Source organism: Wyeomyia smithii, chromosome 2, assembly GCF_029784165.1.
Source record: "Wyeomyia smithii strain HCP4-BCI-WySm-NY-G18 chromosome 2, ASM2978416v1, whole genome shotgun sequence".
In the NCBI taxonomy this organism is placed as follows: Eukaryota; Metazoa; Arthropoda; class Insecta; order Diptera; family Culicidae; genus Wyeomyia; species Wyeomyia smithii.
This window is the reverse complement of record NC_073695.1, coordinates 167,728,888-167,743,074: the sequence shown is the minus strand read 5'-3', so window position 1 is coordinate 167,743,074 and position 14,187 is coordinate 167,728,888. Positions and strand designations below refer to the sequence as shown.

The following is a 14,187-nucleotide window of genomic DNA, read 5'->3' as shown; positions in this document are numbered from 1 at the left end:
ACATGCATAAAAAATTTCCCTCTAGGGGGACACCCGGGGCGGACCGCCCCCTCCGCCCCCTCACGCTACGCCAGTGCTTTGCATAATTTCATTGAAAAAAACAAGATTTAAACTTTCGTTATTTTTTTTTCGTAGTTTAAGAATTCAAATTTGTTTGAGGATACAAAACGCTAAGAAGTTTCAAGTATATATATATATATATATATATATATATATATATATATATATATATATATATATATATATATATATATATATATATATATATATATATATATATATATATATATATATATATATATATATATATATAAATTATGCCGTGATTTATCGCGGGAACTAAAAAAAACTTTATTACTACGATTAACACTTTAATGTCCGATCACTACTGAATTACACACAAGACTGAATTGAAAATTAAATCTAGAAAGCTTAAATAAACTAAATCCGCTGACTCGTCGTTCCTCCGGTGGTTCAATTCTGATGCAGCCTTTGTCCGCGTGGTTCGATCGAATCCTGCAGTCGTCATCGATTGTCAATTTATGGTTTCGTTGCTGGTTTGGTTCCTCCGCTTGTTGCTACGGGCCTCAGCTGGGTTTTTGCTGACGTCTCGGCTCCGGGTGCGCCTAGGCCGGTCGGTCGTGGTGTAACGTCTCCCCCCTTAGATTGTCGTCCGTCCTCGGACGATTTTTCGAAAAGGACGAGCCTCGGTAAGGTTGCGGGTTCTCCTTTTCCAATGGTTCCTTTAGGTTCCGTGGTGGTTTCAGCATGCTTATGGATTTTCAGGATGGTATCTTCCTTAGATTTGGTTCTTCTGTTGATGATATAAATTGCAAAAGAGCAGAAAAAGGTTAGTGTGAGGAGAATTCCTCCTCCGATGGTTGTTGTCCTCTTCGAGCGATGCAGGTCCAACTTTATCTCTTGAAGACTGTTTAAGTGTTCCAGTTTGATGTGGGTGATCTCATTCCGCTCTTCCGAGTAGTTGAGTTGAATGAATTTCTTATCCTAACTTGTTTTAGTTTTATGGCAATTATGCCATTATTATATGATATTTCTTTAAATTTTGTGCCGTGAATTAGGATGATGTAAGTTAATCTGTAACGAGAGTTAAGTTATTGATTTAAACGATTATTTTTTTATTCTGTTTTTGTGTATTTTTACGTCATTGATGTCTTTAAATGTAAGATCGTTATTCTCTTTTATGGTAGTTATTTTGTAAGGGTTTACGTCTTTAGTTATTCGTTGGGAAATTTTAATGTATTTAGCATCGCCTGGGTTGTATTGTTCAGGTTGTTCGTTATCTTTATTTTGTTGTTCATATTTAGCTTTCCTTTTATCCAGTTCGATTTTAGCCGCTGATTGCAAGCTTTTAAATTTTTCCGAAATTTCTTCCATGTTTGTCAAACCCGAATGATTGAATACCAAATTACGCGGTAAATTTTTTATAGCGGTATGAAAACTGTTGTTATAAATATCGACGGCGATATTAATTTGATCTCTTGTAGACAAATCGTTGAATTTAATTTTGTTTGTTCGATAAATTTCGATTAGGGTAGAATGAAACCGTTCTACAATACCGTTTGAATTTGAACTACTCGCGAAATGTAACTCGACTCCTAGGTCGTTAAGGAATCCGATGAAATCAATAGACCTGAAAGAAGGTTCCTGGTCACTCACAATAGTCTTCGGTCTGCCAAATTGTCTAATGTGTTCTGTAATAGCATTTTTTACGTCCACTATTGTTCTAGTTTCCAAAGGTATGGCATTTGCAAATTTGGAAAACGAATCGACTATGGTGAGCCACTTTTGACCTTTTAAAAAGAATATGTCAATGTGGACTCGATCGAAAGGGTTATTGCCGAAAATGCTTTTTCTTATCAAATTCGGTGGCTTCCTGTCATATTTGGCTTTTTTGCAGATATCACAGGAATCTATCAAAATTTTAATCTTTCGATCAAGTTGTGGGAAGAAATATTTTTGCATTATCTGGTTCTTATTTTCTTTGATTCCTCTGTGGCCACGATTATGAGTTTCCCTCACAATTTCATCCTGTTGTTCATCTAGGCGTATGTCCTCTAGAAGGGTTTCTGAAATAAAAACTTTGTAGGGGCTATTAGTTGAAAAATGTTTCCGGTAAGTTTCTTGAACTAATTGAACTAAAGAGATTGGAATTTTGAGGCAACTTGAACCTCTGGGGTTAAGAGTCCGCTTTAATATTTCTACTATTTCTTCTTCCGTATAACTTTGTTTGATTATTATGTGCCTGTGAAATTTGGGAAAGATCTGTTCATATGCCGTAATCTCTATTTTTCCGATTTTAAAAATAATTTGGGTCCTGAATGTGTTGATTGGTCTCTCAGTGCACGGAATAAAGTAATCATCGCTTGTATCCGCTGAGTGTACTGTCATGTCGTCACTTTCATCATCTGAAAGTTCCTCTTCTCGTTCGGAGGGTTCCACGTTTAAAGACATCGATGATTGTGAATGTGCGTTTAATTGATTATGTTTTTTTAGGTTTATCCGAGACAACGCGTCTGCGACGACGTTTTGTTTCCCTGGTTTATAGATTAATTCGTAGTCAAATTCTTCTAAAGCCAGTTTACCTCTTATGATTCGGTGATTTGCATTAGTCATAGAGAAGGTAAGTGGTTGGTGATCTGTAAACATTTTGAATTTCCGTCTGTATAGATACGGTCTGAAATGTTTGACCGCCCAAACGATTGCCAAAAATTCCTTTTCCGTTGTTGAGTATCGTTCCTCTGTTTTACTTAAAGTTCGCGATGCGTATGCTATGGGTCTGTCATTGCCTGCGGGCCCTTGCGACAGTACTGCCCCTATTGCATAATCGCTTGCATCGGTAGTAAGAATAAATTCCTTGCTGAAATCGGGGTAAATTAACACAGGATCTAGCGTTAGAATTTGTTTACACTTTTCGAAGCATGCGTTTATTTCGGGTGTTATCTCAAACTCCGCGTCTTTTCTAAGAAGTGCTGTCAACGGTTTCACTATTTTAGCGAAGTCTTTTATAAATCTCCTATAATAGCCTAGCGTTCCTAAGAATTGACGAACTTCTTTTTCTGTTTTAGGGATTGGCCATTTTTTTATGATTTCTATTTTGTCACTGTTTGGTCTTACTCCATCTTCAGAGACAGTATGACCTAGAAACTGCGTTTCTTTTTTAAAAAATTCGCACTTGTCTAGCTGAATTTTTAGTCTAGCTTCTTTAAGTCTTTTTAGAACTTGTGCTAAATTTTTCTTGTGTTCCTGAAGTGAACTGGAAAATATGATTATATCGTCCATATAGACGAAACAACATACTCCAATTAAATCCCTTAGTATACAGTCCATTACCCTTTGAAAAGTTGCCGGGGCGTTTTTCAACCCAAATGGCATGCGAGTAAACTCGTACTTTCCTCCGTTCACAGAAAATGCTGTTTTCTCTGTGTCTTCTTCTGCCAGCTGGATCTGGTGGAAGCCAGAAACTAAATCAATAGTTGAGAAATATGTAGCCCTTCCCAGTTTATCCAAGATGTCGGTAATCTCGGGTATGGGGTACTTGTCGTTGATAGTTTTTTCATTTAGCTTTCTGTAGTCGATCACTAAACGAAATTTCTTGTGACCAGATGCATCTGCCTTTTTCGGGACTATCCATACGGGTGAGGTGTATGGTGAGATTGATTCTCTTATAATTCCATCGTTTAGCATCTTTTTAACTTGCTTTTGTACTTCGCTTTCATAAACGTAGGGATATTTATATGATTTCGTATGGACTGGGATACTATCTACCGTTCGAATTTTATGTCTTATTTTGTGTGTGAATGACAGTTTGTCGGACTCCACGTATAAAACATCTTTGTATTGGTCGATCACCGTTTCAAGGGCTTGTTTTTCTTCCCTATTCATGTGGTCGTCACGAAAGGTATAGTTTGTCATGTTTATTTGCTTTGGCAATTCGGTTAAATCGAACGGATCCTCATCCATTTCGATTCCACTCGAATTTATTTCTTGTGAAGATTTTGAGAAATTTTGAATCGCTACAAAAGCTTTATTATTGCTGCTTCTGTAGATACCAGGTAAAATAGTGAATGAATTGTATTTCTTTTCATTCGCTATTATGAAATCACCGTTCTTTTTGGTTTTCAGTGCGATGTACTGAAATTCTTGTTCATTTATGTTAATTGCTTGCTCTTCAGGGAATTTTTTTTTGCATTTTTATTGTTTTTCGTCCGATTTTCAAGGAATTATTACGAATGTCGATTCGAGCATTTAAGTCTCTTAATGACTCGTAACCTATTAATCCATCGAAAAACTTGTGGAATTTAAAAATATAAAATTTCAATTTCTTCTTGATCTGAAATGGATCAAAAGAAGCTGATTTGTTTATTTTATGTGTTCCCCTTATATTCGTTACCCTGATTCCATTCTCAGTTCTGCAATTTTCAATGTTTACGTGCTCGGGTGAAATATAATTTTTGTTCGCTCCCGTGTCGATCAAAAATTTCATCTCACCTTTCGAGGTTTGAATTATTATATAAGGTACAAAATTGTTATCGCTTTTTATATTTTTCGACGTGGCTCTTCTACCACGTGAAAATTTAACTCCTCGTCGACGAAGTAATCATCGTCTTCCGAGTTCATAGCTGATTCCTCCAGCTGATTAGAGGTGTCGTACTCATCCTCGTAGTTTTTGCTGAATTCGCTTTCTTGTTTTGGTTTGGTTTCGTGGTTGTTCACCTCCGTACGGGACTTTGCGGTTTTCATTGAAACGTCGTCGTCCACCGGTGGACCTCTAGGGGTTTTAAATTTCCCTGATCCGTTCGGTTTCGCGTTGAACGTGTTACCGTGCTTGTTGTTGCTGTTGTTGTTGTTGTTCGTGTAGTTGGGTTTTGTATTCGTCTGATTACCGTTGTTGGAATTTGAAAACGGTTTTGAATTGAATGAATTGTTAGAGGTTGAACTGGAATGTTTGTTAAATTTTTGCCTGTACGCGGCATTCGCGTATTGCGTTGTTATAGCGTAGGCTTCTTTCAATGTTTTTGGTCGATAGCTCCTCACATGCATAGACAATTCGTCTGTGAGGCCATCTATGAATCTAGTAAGCGTCATCAAGCTTACTAAATTGTTTATTGCCTTAGTTGCATTCTGATAATCTTCCATCGTCGCTGCTGTCGATTTGATAGCGGTGTCGATGGTTTTGATTTTATTATAATACTCAGGAATTGTCTTTATCCCTTGTGTTATGTAGAATAATGATTGGATGTGTGACGTAAGGTCACGTCTATCCCCGTAGGAATTCAAAATCACCTCTTTAATTTCTAGCCAGCTGTTCGGGTTGCCAGCAGCGATCAAAATCTCTTTGGCTTCGCCCGTAATTTTATTTTTCACTGCCCTGACTAATTGGCTATACACTGGTTCATCTCGGTATCTTCTAAAAAGTTCGAGAGTATTTTCCGCGTCTTCCAGCCATGCATGGGTCTCTTTTTTATTTCCACTAAATGTTGTTAGATTTTTGATTGGGTCTGGAGTCCTGAATTGCATAAAAGGATCATCCGCCTTCTCTTTTAAATTTCTGAGTTGTTCAATCAACTCATTTTGGTTCTGGGTTAAACTTCTTATGTGCTGAAGTAAACCCTCAATTGTGATTGCCGGTTGTGGGGCTGGTTGAGGAGCTGGTTGTGGCTCTTCTTCATAAAGTTCTGGGGCTGCGAGATCTGGTGAGATCATTAAGTCGCGCTCGGCCATTATAATAAATTAACTTCGTTTGCTTTGTATTGCGTATAGATTTGTTGTCAGTATTCACTTACACTGCACTTTCACGGTTAGTTGTTAGTTTTGTTTTTTCACTTTGTGATATTTCAGGTGTCCGCTTACCGCTGGTGGGGGCTCGCACCTCTGAATTAGTATGGTTTTGTTTGTGTTAATCTTAGAAAAATGATTGTGGTTACTTACAGGAAGATTACTGCTTTCATCTCCTGGAGTCTTGGTGTGAAGTGACGGATGGATGGGGTAGGTTTCCAAATGGCGGGATCGGTCCTCTGATATCCGCAAGTCCTTGATGTTCACTCAGGGGTTGTTCTTGCTGGGTGTATCAGTTGTCTGCCATAGACGTGGGCTGTTCCTCTTTGTAGAACTCGGTGACTGTGATACTAGATATTCACTCTGTTAACACTGTTCACTTTGTCTAACCACTTGGCCTTGAGACTGCGCCAATTATGCCGTGATTTATCGCGGGAACTAAAAAAAACTTTATTACTACGATTAACACTTTAATGTCCGATCACTACTGAATTACACACAAGACTGAATTGAAAATTAAATCTAGAAAGCTTAAATAAACTAAATCCGCTGACTCGTCGTTCCTCCGGTGGTTCAATTCTGATGCAGCCTTTGTCCGCGTGGTTCGATCGAATCCTGCAGTCGTCATCGATTGTCAATTTATGGTTTCGTTGCTGGTTTGGTTCCTCCGCTTGTTGCTACGGGCCTCAGCTGGGTTTTTGCTGACGTCTCGGCTCCGGGTGCGCCTAGGCCGGTCGGTCGTGGTGTAACGTATATATATATATATATATATATATATATATATATATATATATATATATATATATATATATATATATATATATATATATATATATATATATATATATATATATATATATATATATATATATATATATATATATATATATATATATATATATATATATATATATATATATATATATATATATATATATATATATATATATATATATATATATATATATATATATATATATATATATATATATATATATATATATATATATATATATATATATATATATATATATATATATATATATATATATATATATATATATATATATATATATATATATATATATATATATATATATATATATATATATATATATATATATATATATATATATATATATTTTTTTTTTTTTTTTTTTGTTTGTTTGTTTCAGGTGAAGGGGAAATTTGCATCCAAACCCCTGAGGTGACCAACCTCAGGGAGTGTGGGGTTGGTTTGAATCAGTGACCGGACCCACTAAAACCCCTTCAGTCTCCAGCCCATAATACTCCCCGGGACCACCGCTAGGTATTGCTTCGGGGAGCGGCTTTTGTACTCTGTGCACCTTCTTGGTTCTTTAGGTCTTTTTGCTAACTTAGCTAACTAACCTGGAGACTGGCCGTTAGCTAACACTGGCGTGTCGGTGGTCAACCTGTCGCCTGTTTTGCAATTCTAAAACTATTTGAGAGGCGGCTGTACAAACCGCCTTCCAAATGTTTGGGTCTTCACACATCCTCCGAACTAGGTTGTCCGGAGTGGTGTCTGGTTCGCTCACTACCATCATGTCGCTCCGCGCATGCACAAAACGAGGGCACACGAAGAAGACATGCTCAGCAGTCTCTTCCGCTTCCGCGCACTCGGGACACATGGGGGACCCCGCATGCCCGAATCTGTGTAGATACTGCCTAAAGCAACCATGGCCTGACAGAATCTGTGTCAGATGGAAGTTCACTTCTCCATGGCGCCTCCCGACCCATCCGGATACATCCGGAATAAGTCGATGCGTCCATCTACCCTTCGCGGAATTGGACCACTCCTGCTGCCATCTGATCATCGAGAATGATCTTCTGGTACCTCATATGCCCCTTGTGTCACGTTGATCGAAGCATTCTACGTCCTCCTTAATGGCTATGCTAATAGGCATCATGCCGGACAGGACGCAGATTGCGTCGTATGACACAGTTCGATACGCGCTCGCAACCCTCAAGCACATGAGCCTGTAGGTACTTTCCAACTAACTTCGATGTTTACTAGTACCTAGTGCTTTGGACCACACTGGCCCGCCGTATCTCAGTATGGACGAAGTCACGCTAGCTAGAAGTTTCCGCTTGCTGCCGTACACTGCTGAGCTATTGAACATCATGCGAGGTAATGCTGCAATAGCCATTGAAGCCCTCTTACAGGCATATTCGACATGGCTCCCGAAGGCGAGCTTGTCATCGATCATCACCCCCAGCAGCTTCAGGGAGCGCTTAGAGGCGATGGTGCAATTCCCGACACTGATCAACGCCTGTTGCTTCGACTTGCGGTTATTGACAACTGAAATCTCCGTCTTATGATGCGCCAGCTCCAGTTTTTTGGAGCGCATCCAGTCCTCGACGACGCTTATAGAGTGCGAAGCCGTCAACTCAACCTCCTCGATCGACTCGCCGTAGACCTCAAGTGTGATGTCGTCCGCAAACCCAACGATCACAACCCCTTGGGGGAGCTTTAGTTTCAGCACTTCATCGTACATGATATTCCACAGTACCGGGCCCAGGATGGAACCTTGTGGAACCCCTGCGGTAATTGGGACACATTTTTGACCCTCGACTGTGCTGTAAACTAGCACACAATTCTGGAAATAATTTTCCAGAATCCTGTACAAAGACACCGGAATGTCTAGTTTCCGAAGCGAGTGGGCTATGGAATCCCAGCTAACACTATTGAGACGGACAGAATAGCATCCACCGTAGACTTGCCTTTTCGGAAGCCGAACTGGTTACTCGACAGACCGTTTGCACTTTCGGTGTACCTAACCAGTCTATTGAGAATAACCTTCTCGAGCACCTTACCCGCCGTATCGAGCAGACATATCGGTCTGTATGCCGACGGGTCACCAGGTGGTTTCCCTGTCTTCGGCAATAAGACCAGCTTCGGTCGCTTCCATCTCTCTGGGAATGTACAGTCATCCAGGCACTTCTGCATGACTTCCCGGAATAGTCTGGGGGCCTCTTTGATGGCCTTCTTCACAGCCAGATTCGGAATCCCATCCAATCCCGGTGCCTTGCTCACCTTCAGGGAGTTGGCGATCGCGATGAGTTCCTCATTCGTAACCGTTTCCGCCTCCTCTGCCTCGGCACGGCTAACGCCGTCACTCATATATTGGGTGTTCGGCAGGTTGGCCGACCACCTCTGGTCTGAGTTTGAGATACTGGAACGTCGGTGAAGTGACTCGCCAGCCGGAGGCCAAGGATTTGGCTCGTGGCGTGGAAAGAGTCCCTCTATGATCCGCTCAAGCATCGCTGGTGATTTTTCTGCGGGCGACATCGCACCCTTAGTCTTGGCCATCACCATCCTATAGGCGTTACCCCACGGGTTAGTGTTGGCACTAGCGCACAGTCTTTCGAAGCACGCACGTTTACTAGCTTTTATTGCTCTCTTAAGCGCTGCTCTTGCGAAACTGAATGCCCCTCGACGATCTTCCCTTTCTTCGTCGGTTCGCGCACGTTGAATCCTTCTTCCCGCTTGAAGACACGCTCTGCGGAGGTCCGCTATCGCGTCGGTCCACCAGTAGACTGGTGGCCTTCCATGCCTAGGCTGGCGGTTCCTAGGCATAGTGGCGTCGCACGCCCGCGAAAGTAATGCAACAAGTTGATCAGCGCTCAGGTTACGAATTCTGCTCGCCTCGTGTTCTAGTCTAATTGCTTCCGCAAATACCTCTTCGTTGAAGTGTGATATCCTCCACCCGCGAGGAGCTGGAGTGTTAATTCTACTCGCCACATGCGGTCTCGTTTTACAGTCTACGCTATAACAGACCGCCAGATGGTCGCTATGAGTGTAGCCATCGTCTACCCTCCAGTTCGTGATCAATCCTGGACTACAGAATGTCACATCGATGATCAACTCCGCGCCGTTTCTACTGAAGGTGCTCTTCAAGCCGACGTTGGCCAGATCTATGTTGAGCTTCGCCCAAGCCTCCAACAGGATCCGGCCTCTCTGGTTTGTGCGTCGACTTCCCCACTCAGTTGCCCATGCGTTGAAGTCGCCCGCCACTACCAACGGTGATAGACCGATCAGCTCCCCGGTGGCTCGGTCGATCATCCTTGCGAACTGCTCGGTAGACCAACGAGGCGGAGCATAGCAGCTGCAGTAGTACACTCCGTTCACCTTGGCAACCGCGTATCCTTCGTTTGAAGTTGACACTATCTCTTGAACCGGGAACCTGCCGTCGTCCATATTGCCGCCATACCGGACCCGTCCGAAATCCAGTTACCGTTTGCGGAAGGAATTCGGTAGGGGTCCGAGATTATGGCGATGTCCGACAACGACTCAGAGACTGCTTGGTATAGCAGTTGCTGAGCCGCGAAGCAGTGGTTCAAATTTAGCTGTGTCACTCTCACGCCCGTGGCTTGCTAGTCGGCTTACCGGCCGTGCACCTCGGGCCTCCCATTATGTGCTTTGCGTCACGCTTCCCGGCGCACGCCAAGCACTTCGGGGGCTCTCCGCAGTCTTTGCTTTTGTGGCCTGCAGCACCGCACCGCCTGCATAGGGAGCTCCTGTCAGGCCCCTTGCAGCTAAAGGACTTGTGTCCTTGCTCGAAGCATCGAAAGCAGACCTCCGGCGGCTGGTAGATGCTGAGTGGGCACATTGACCAGCCCACTTTGAGCCTCGCTACCTTTAGCGCCTGGTTTGCGTCTACTGACGGAAGCCTGACAGTGGCGGTCTGGGTTCCTACTGGGCCTTTGCGCAGTCGAACTGCCTCTGGTGCCACAACCACTTCGCACTGCTCCTTGAGGGCATCCACGACTTCGCATGCCTTGGTGACTTCGTCCAGGTATTTAAGTTGTAGGGTTACCTGCGACGTGAGTGCCCGAACCTGCACTCTATCTCCAAGCGCCTCTTGGGCCAATGCCCGATAGGCTGGGCCCTTGTTTCTGGCTTCCTTGCGGAGCTCGACGATCATTTCTCCCTTGCGGGATCGGCGGATGCTACGCACATCTGCCCCCAGATCTTTGAGCTTCGCATCGCCTCTCATTGCCTTAAGGACTTCCGAGTACTTCGACTCTTCTGTCTCAAGGATGAGTGCGTCGCCCTTATTTTTAACTTTCTTCGTCGCAGGATTTGTAACCGGGTGCGGTTTTTTGGCCACCACTTTTTGGTTCCTACTCCTTCCCGGAACCGTTACCCACGGGTTACCAGGAGCCTTCTGCTCCTTGGCTGCCACCGTGAGCGTTGCTTGCGCCACTCCTACACCGGTCTGAGGGCTGTTTGCGATTAAACGCTTCTTGGTGCCCACGGGGGCCGTCTCTCCCGGGGACTGTGCTGGCGTCCGTTTGGACCGACTTCGTCGCCAGCTCGGTCACCTTCGTCTCCTCTTTCTCCGCAGCCGCAGCTTTCATTTCGAGCTCGGCATGCTCCTTTTTCGCAGCATCGATGGAGGACCGAAGCATGTAGAGGGCCTGCTTCAAGTACTTCGTTGTATTGCTGCGACTTTTCGCAAACTCGATTATAGCATCGAGCTGCTCAGACAGGGCCACTACCCTCGGTAGCGTGTCCCGCTGTCTTCCGACCGCCTTTAATAGCTGTGGACCAGCCACCGCGATGTCTTGCGTAGATCCGGTAGGCGTACTGCCTTTACCGTCTTCGCAGGCGACCTTCACTGCATCCGTCTCCACTTTTCTAGGCGGAGACCGCTGGATGCCACCTCGCGCAAATGGGTTTTCCAACCCATCTGCCCCATATATATATATGGCAACTTACTGGCACGTTTCTATCTCTCACACTGAGAAGTCATTCCAACTTCCACTGAGGGTGTTGAAACAATAGCCAGCTATAAATAATAGTCTCTACTGAGTAAATGTACGAAGTGCGAGAATTGGATAAGCGATACAAAACTCGATTCTAGAACTACGTCTTTAACGTTCTGCGGTGGTGTAACGGGAACACATCTGACCGGAGATTGGAAGTTGTGGGTTCGAGTCCCACCTGCTGAACTATATTTTTCGTAGTTTCTACAATCATATTTTCAGTTAGTTTAATTTTCTATCTTCATTACTACATTTACTCCTTAAATTAAAATTATATATATATATATATATATATATATATATATATATATATATATATATATATATATATATATATATATATATATATATATATATATATATATATATATATATATATATATATATATATATATATATATATATATATATACATATATATGTATTTCAAATTTGTATGAAAATTTATATGGGAAAACCTACTTTTTTGCATTTACCTTCCTGGAGAGCTCAATAATGCTCTAACAATGCACTTCATTATGTTAAAGTATAGTATTTTAGATACCTTACAACTTTGCAAAGGACACTGAAGAGCTAGAATGTCTCTAAGAAGAGCTATAGCTGATCAAAGTTGAGTATGTCGATTTAAATGCAGAAAATCTTGTTTTCTGCCAACATTACCAATGTACCGGCGTCAGTAGGTTTTCCATCAGAAGTAACCTGTCGTTACGAGTTTGTACACTCAGCTGGACCAAGCAAACAAATTTAGGTCAATATTCTAGGCGTAGAAAGAATCTACAACGTGTTTCAAAGATTACTTCTGATGGAAATCTTATTGACGCCGGTGCACTGGCAGTGTTCGCAGAAAAAATGATTTGCAACATAAATTTCGACATACTCAACTCTGAACAGCTCTAGTATTTTTTGGGACACCCTAGCTCTTTAGTGTCTTCGGCCAAGTTGTTAGGCGTAAAAAAAACCTACCATTTGAAGTTATGAAACCTATGGTTTGAGTCATTTTAAGCTGTTTAGAATGAAAAATGCATAAAAGTTGTTTTTTCCTTACAAATCTCCATATAAATTTGAAATGCAATGCGCCAAGCGGAGACAAAACCAATCGACTTCCGATAAAGTTAGGATTGTTTGGGGCCCCAAATAGAACAAAAAAACTTGGTTCTGGCTTTCTGCTATCAAGTTTCGTTTTTTTCATATAACGATTTCCCACCCTAATATATATGTGATAAAACGAGTAAGTAATATGCAAATAGCGCGACATGCAAGTGAATTATTAAATTTATTGTGTAAAATGAGTATGATTAAAGTTTAATTCAGAATAATAAGCATTTCCATTGCATAGTATGGTTCAAAAGGGGACACTTTAGGACATCAGTTAGCCCCCCACGATCAATAGAATGAACGTGACTGTTATGCGAATATTTTCGGCAAGGGACAACACAAACGGGTTTTGATTTTCCATATTTCACGAACAAAGTTTACTGTTTTATCATTTTTTCAAAGCTTGAGATGATTATAAACAGATTCCCACAAAAAAGTCAAAATCTTTGAACATCGATATGGGACGGATATGCGAAGAGGGGTAGTAAAGCTGATGGCCAAATATGAGAAACGAATAGATTTTTAGTAAAGTTATCGACTTACCAAATTTCAAGTAGCCCCGTATATCAAAAAAAGCGGTAACAGAAAACCAAGATCTGGTTCAATGGATGGTATTAATGACAATGAATAAAGCTCCTCCGATAACTAAAAAATGCATTGAGGAAATCAAATCATTTCATGTTGTTTTGAAACTAGAGGTTTTTTGATATGCATATAGATTATATGTTATGGTTCTTTGGACACTATTTTTTCACACCATATTAACTTTAGTTAAACTTTATTTATGGAATTATGTTTAACGCTTCTAACAGGCATATGCTGCGGGGTGTAACATCGTCATATTGGCAAGCAATTTCGAACGTGTGCAGATCATACCAGGAGCTGTCCATAACTATATAAGAATTTCTGCGCTTGATTGCAGCACTGATACAGGTAAAATAGCTGCTGCATACGAGGACAAAGTGTGCATTTTTGAGCCTACACCATTAATACATAATGATCGATCTTCTACCCATGGATTGGAGTATAAGTATGTTTTTTTGAAATTATGATACTCCGATCCCATTGGTATATAATGTATGGTTTCACTTTCAGATGGGTTCAAACTGGAAGCTTACAAGCTACATCAAATATTAGCTCATTGTCTTGGAATTTAGAAGGAACTCGCTTATTAACTGGAGGAACTGTTTTGCAATTGTGGCATGAGCGCATATCTAAGCAAGATGACGATGAACCTGCCAGTATGTTCAAAAAAGAATAGTGCTAAATATATTCCTTCGTCATCATTTTTTTCGTTTTTCAGCTGTCAAATTTGAAATCGGAGGTGATCGCGATCCCAAAACACCAACCAATGAAGAAGAATCGGACGCTACATGGGATTGCGTTTGGAAATGTCATACTGCATCTGCTGTTCACCATATGGCTTTTAGTCCTGACGGAACGCTTTTTGCTACTTCCGGAAAAAGCGATCGTCTGGTTAAGGTGTGGTACGAGAACAAGCACAGT

The 14,187-nt window shown here is 41.6% G+C and overlaps 1 protein-coding gene across 3 annotated transcripts in view; it reads left to right on the top strand.

Moving 5' to 3' along the window:
- LOC129724417 (dmX-like protein 2) overlaps nucleotides 1-14,187 on the top strand; it is a 129,164-nt gene that overhangs the window by 24,944 nt on the left and 90,033 nt on the right. For all 3 annotated transcript variants that reach the window (XM_055679299.1, XM_055679298.1, XM_055679297.1), the window contains exons 2-4: nucleotides 13,494-13,711; nucleotides 13,777-13,922; nucleotides 13,985-14,185. In XM_055679299.1, the coding sequence (XP_055535274.1) occupies nucleotides 13,494-13,711; nucleotides 13,777-13,922; nucleotides 13,985-14,185 (565 nt within the window). The remainder of the gene's footprint in view (nucleotides 1-13,493; nucleotides 13,712-13,776; nucleotides 13,923-13,984; nucleotides 14,186-14,187) is intronic.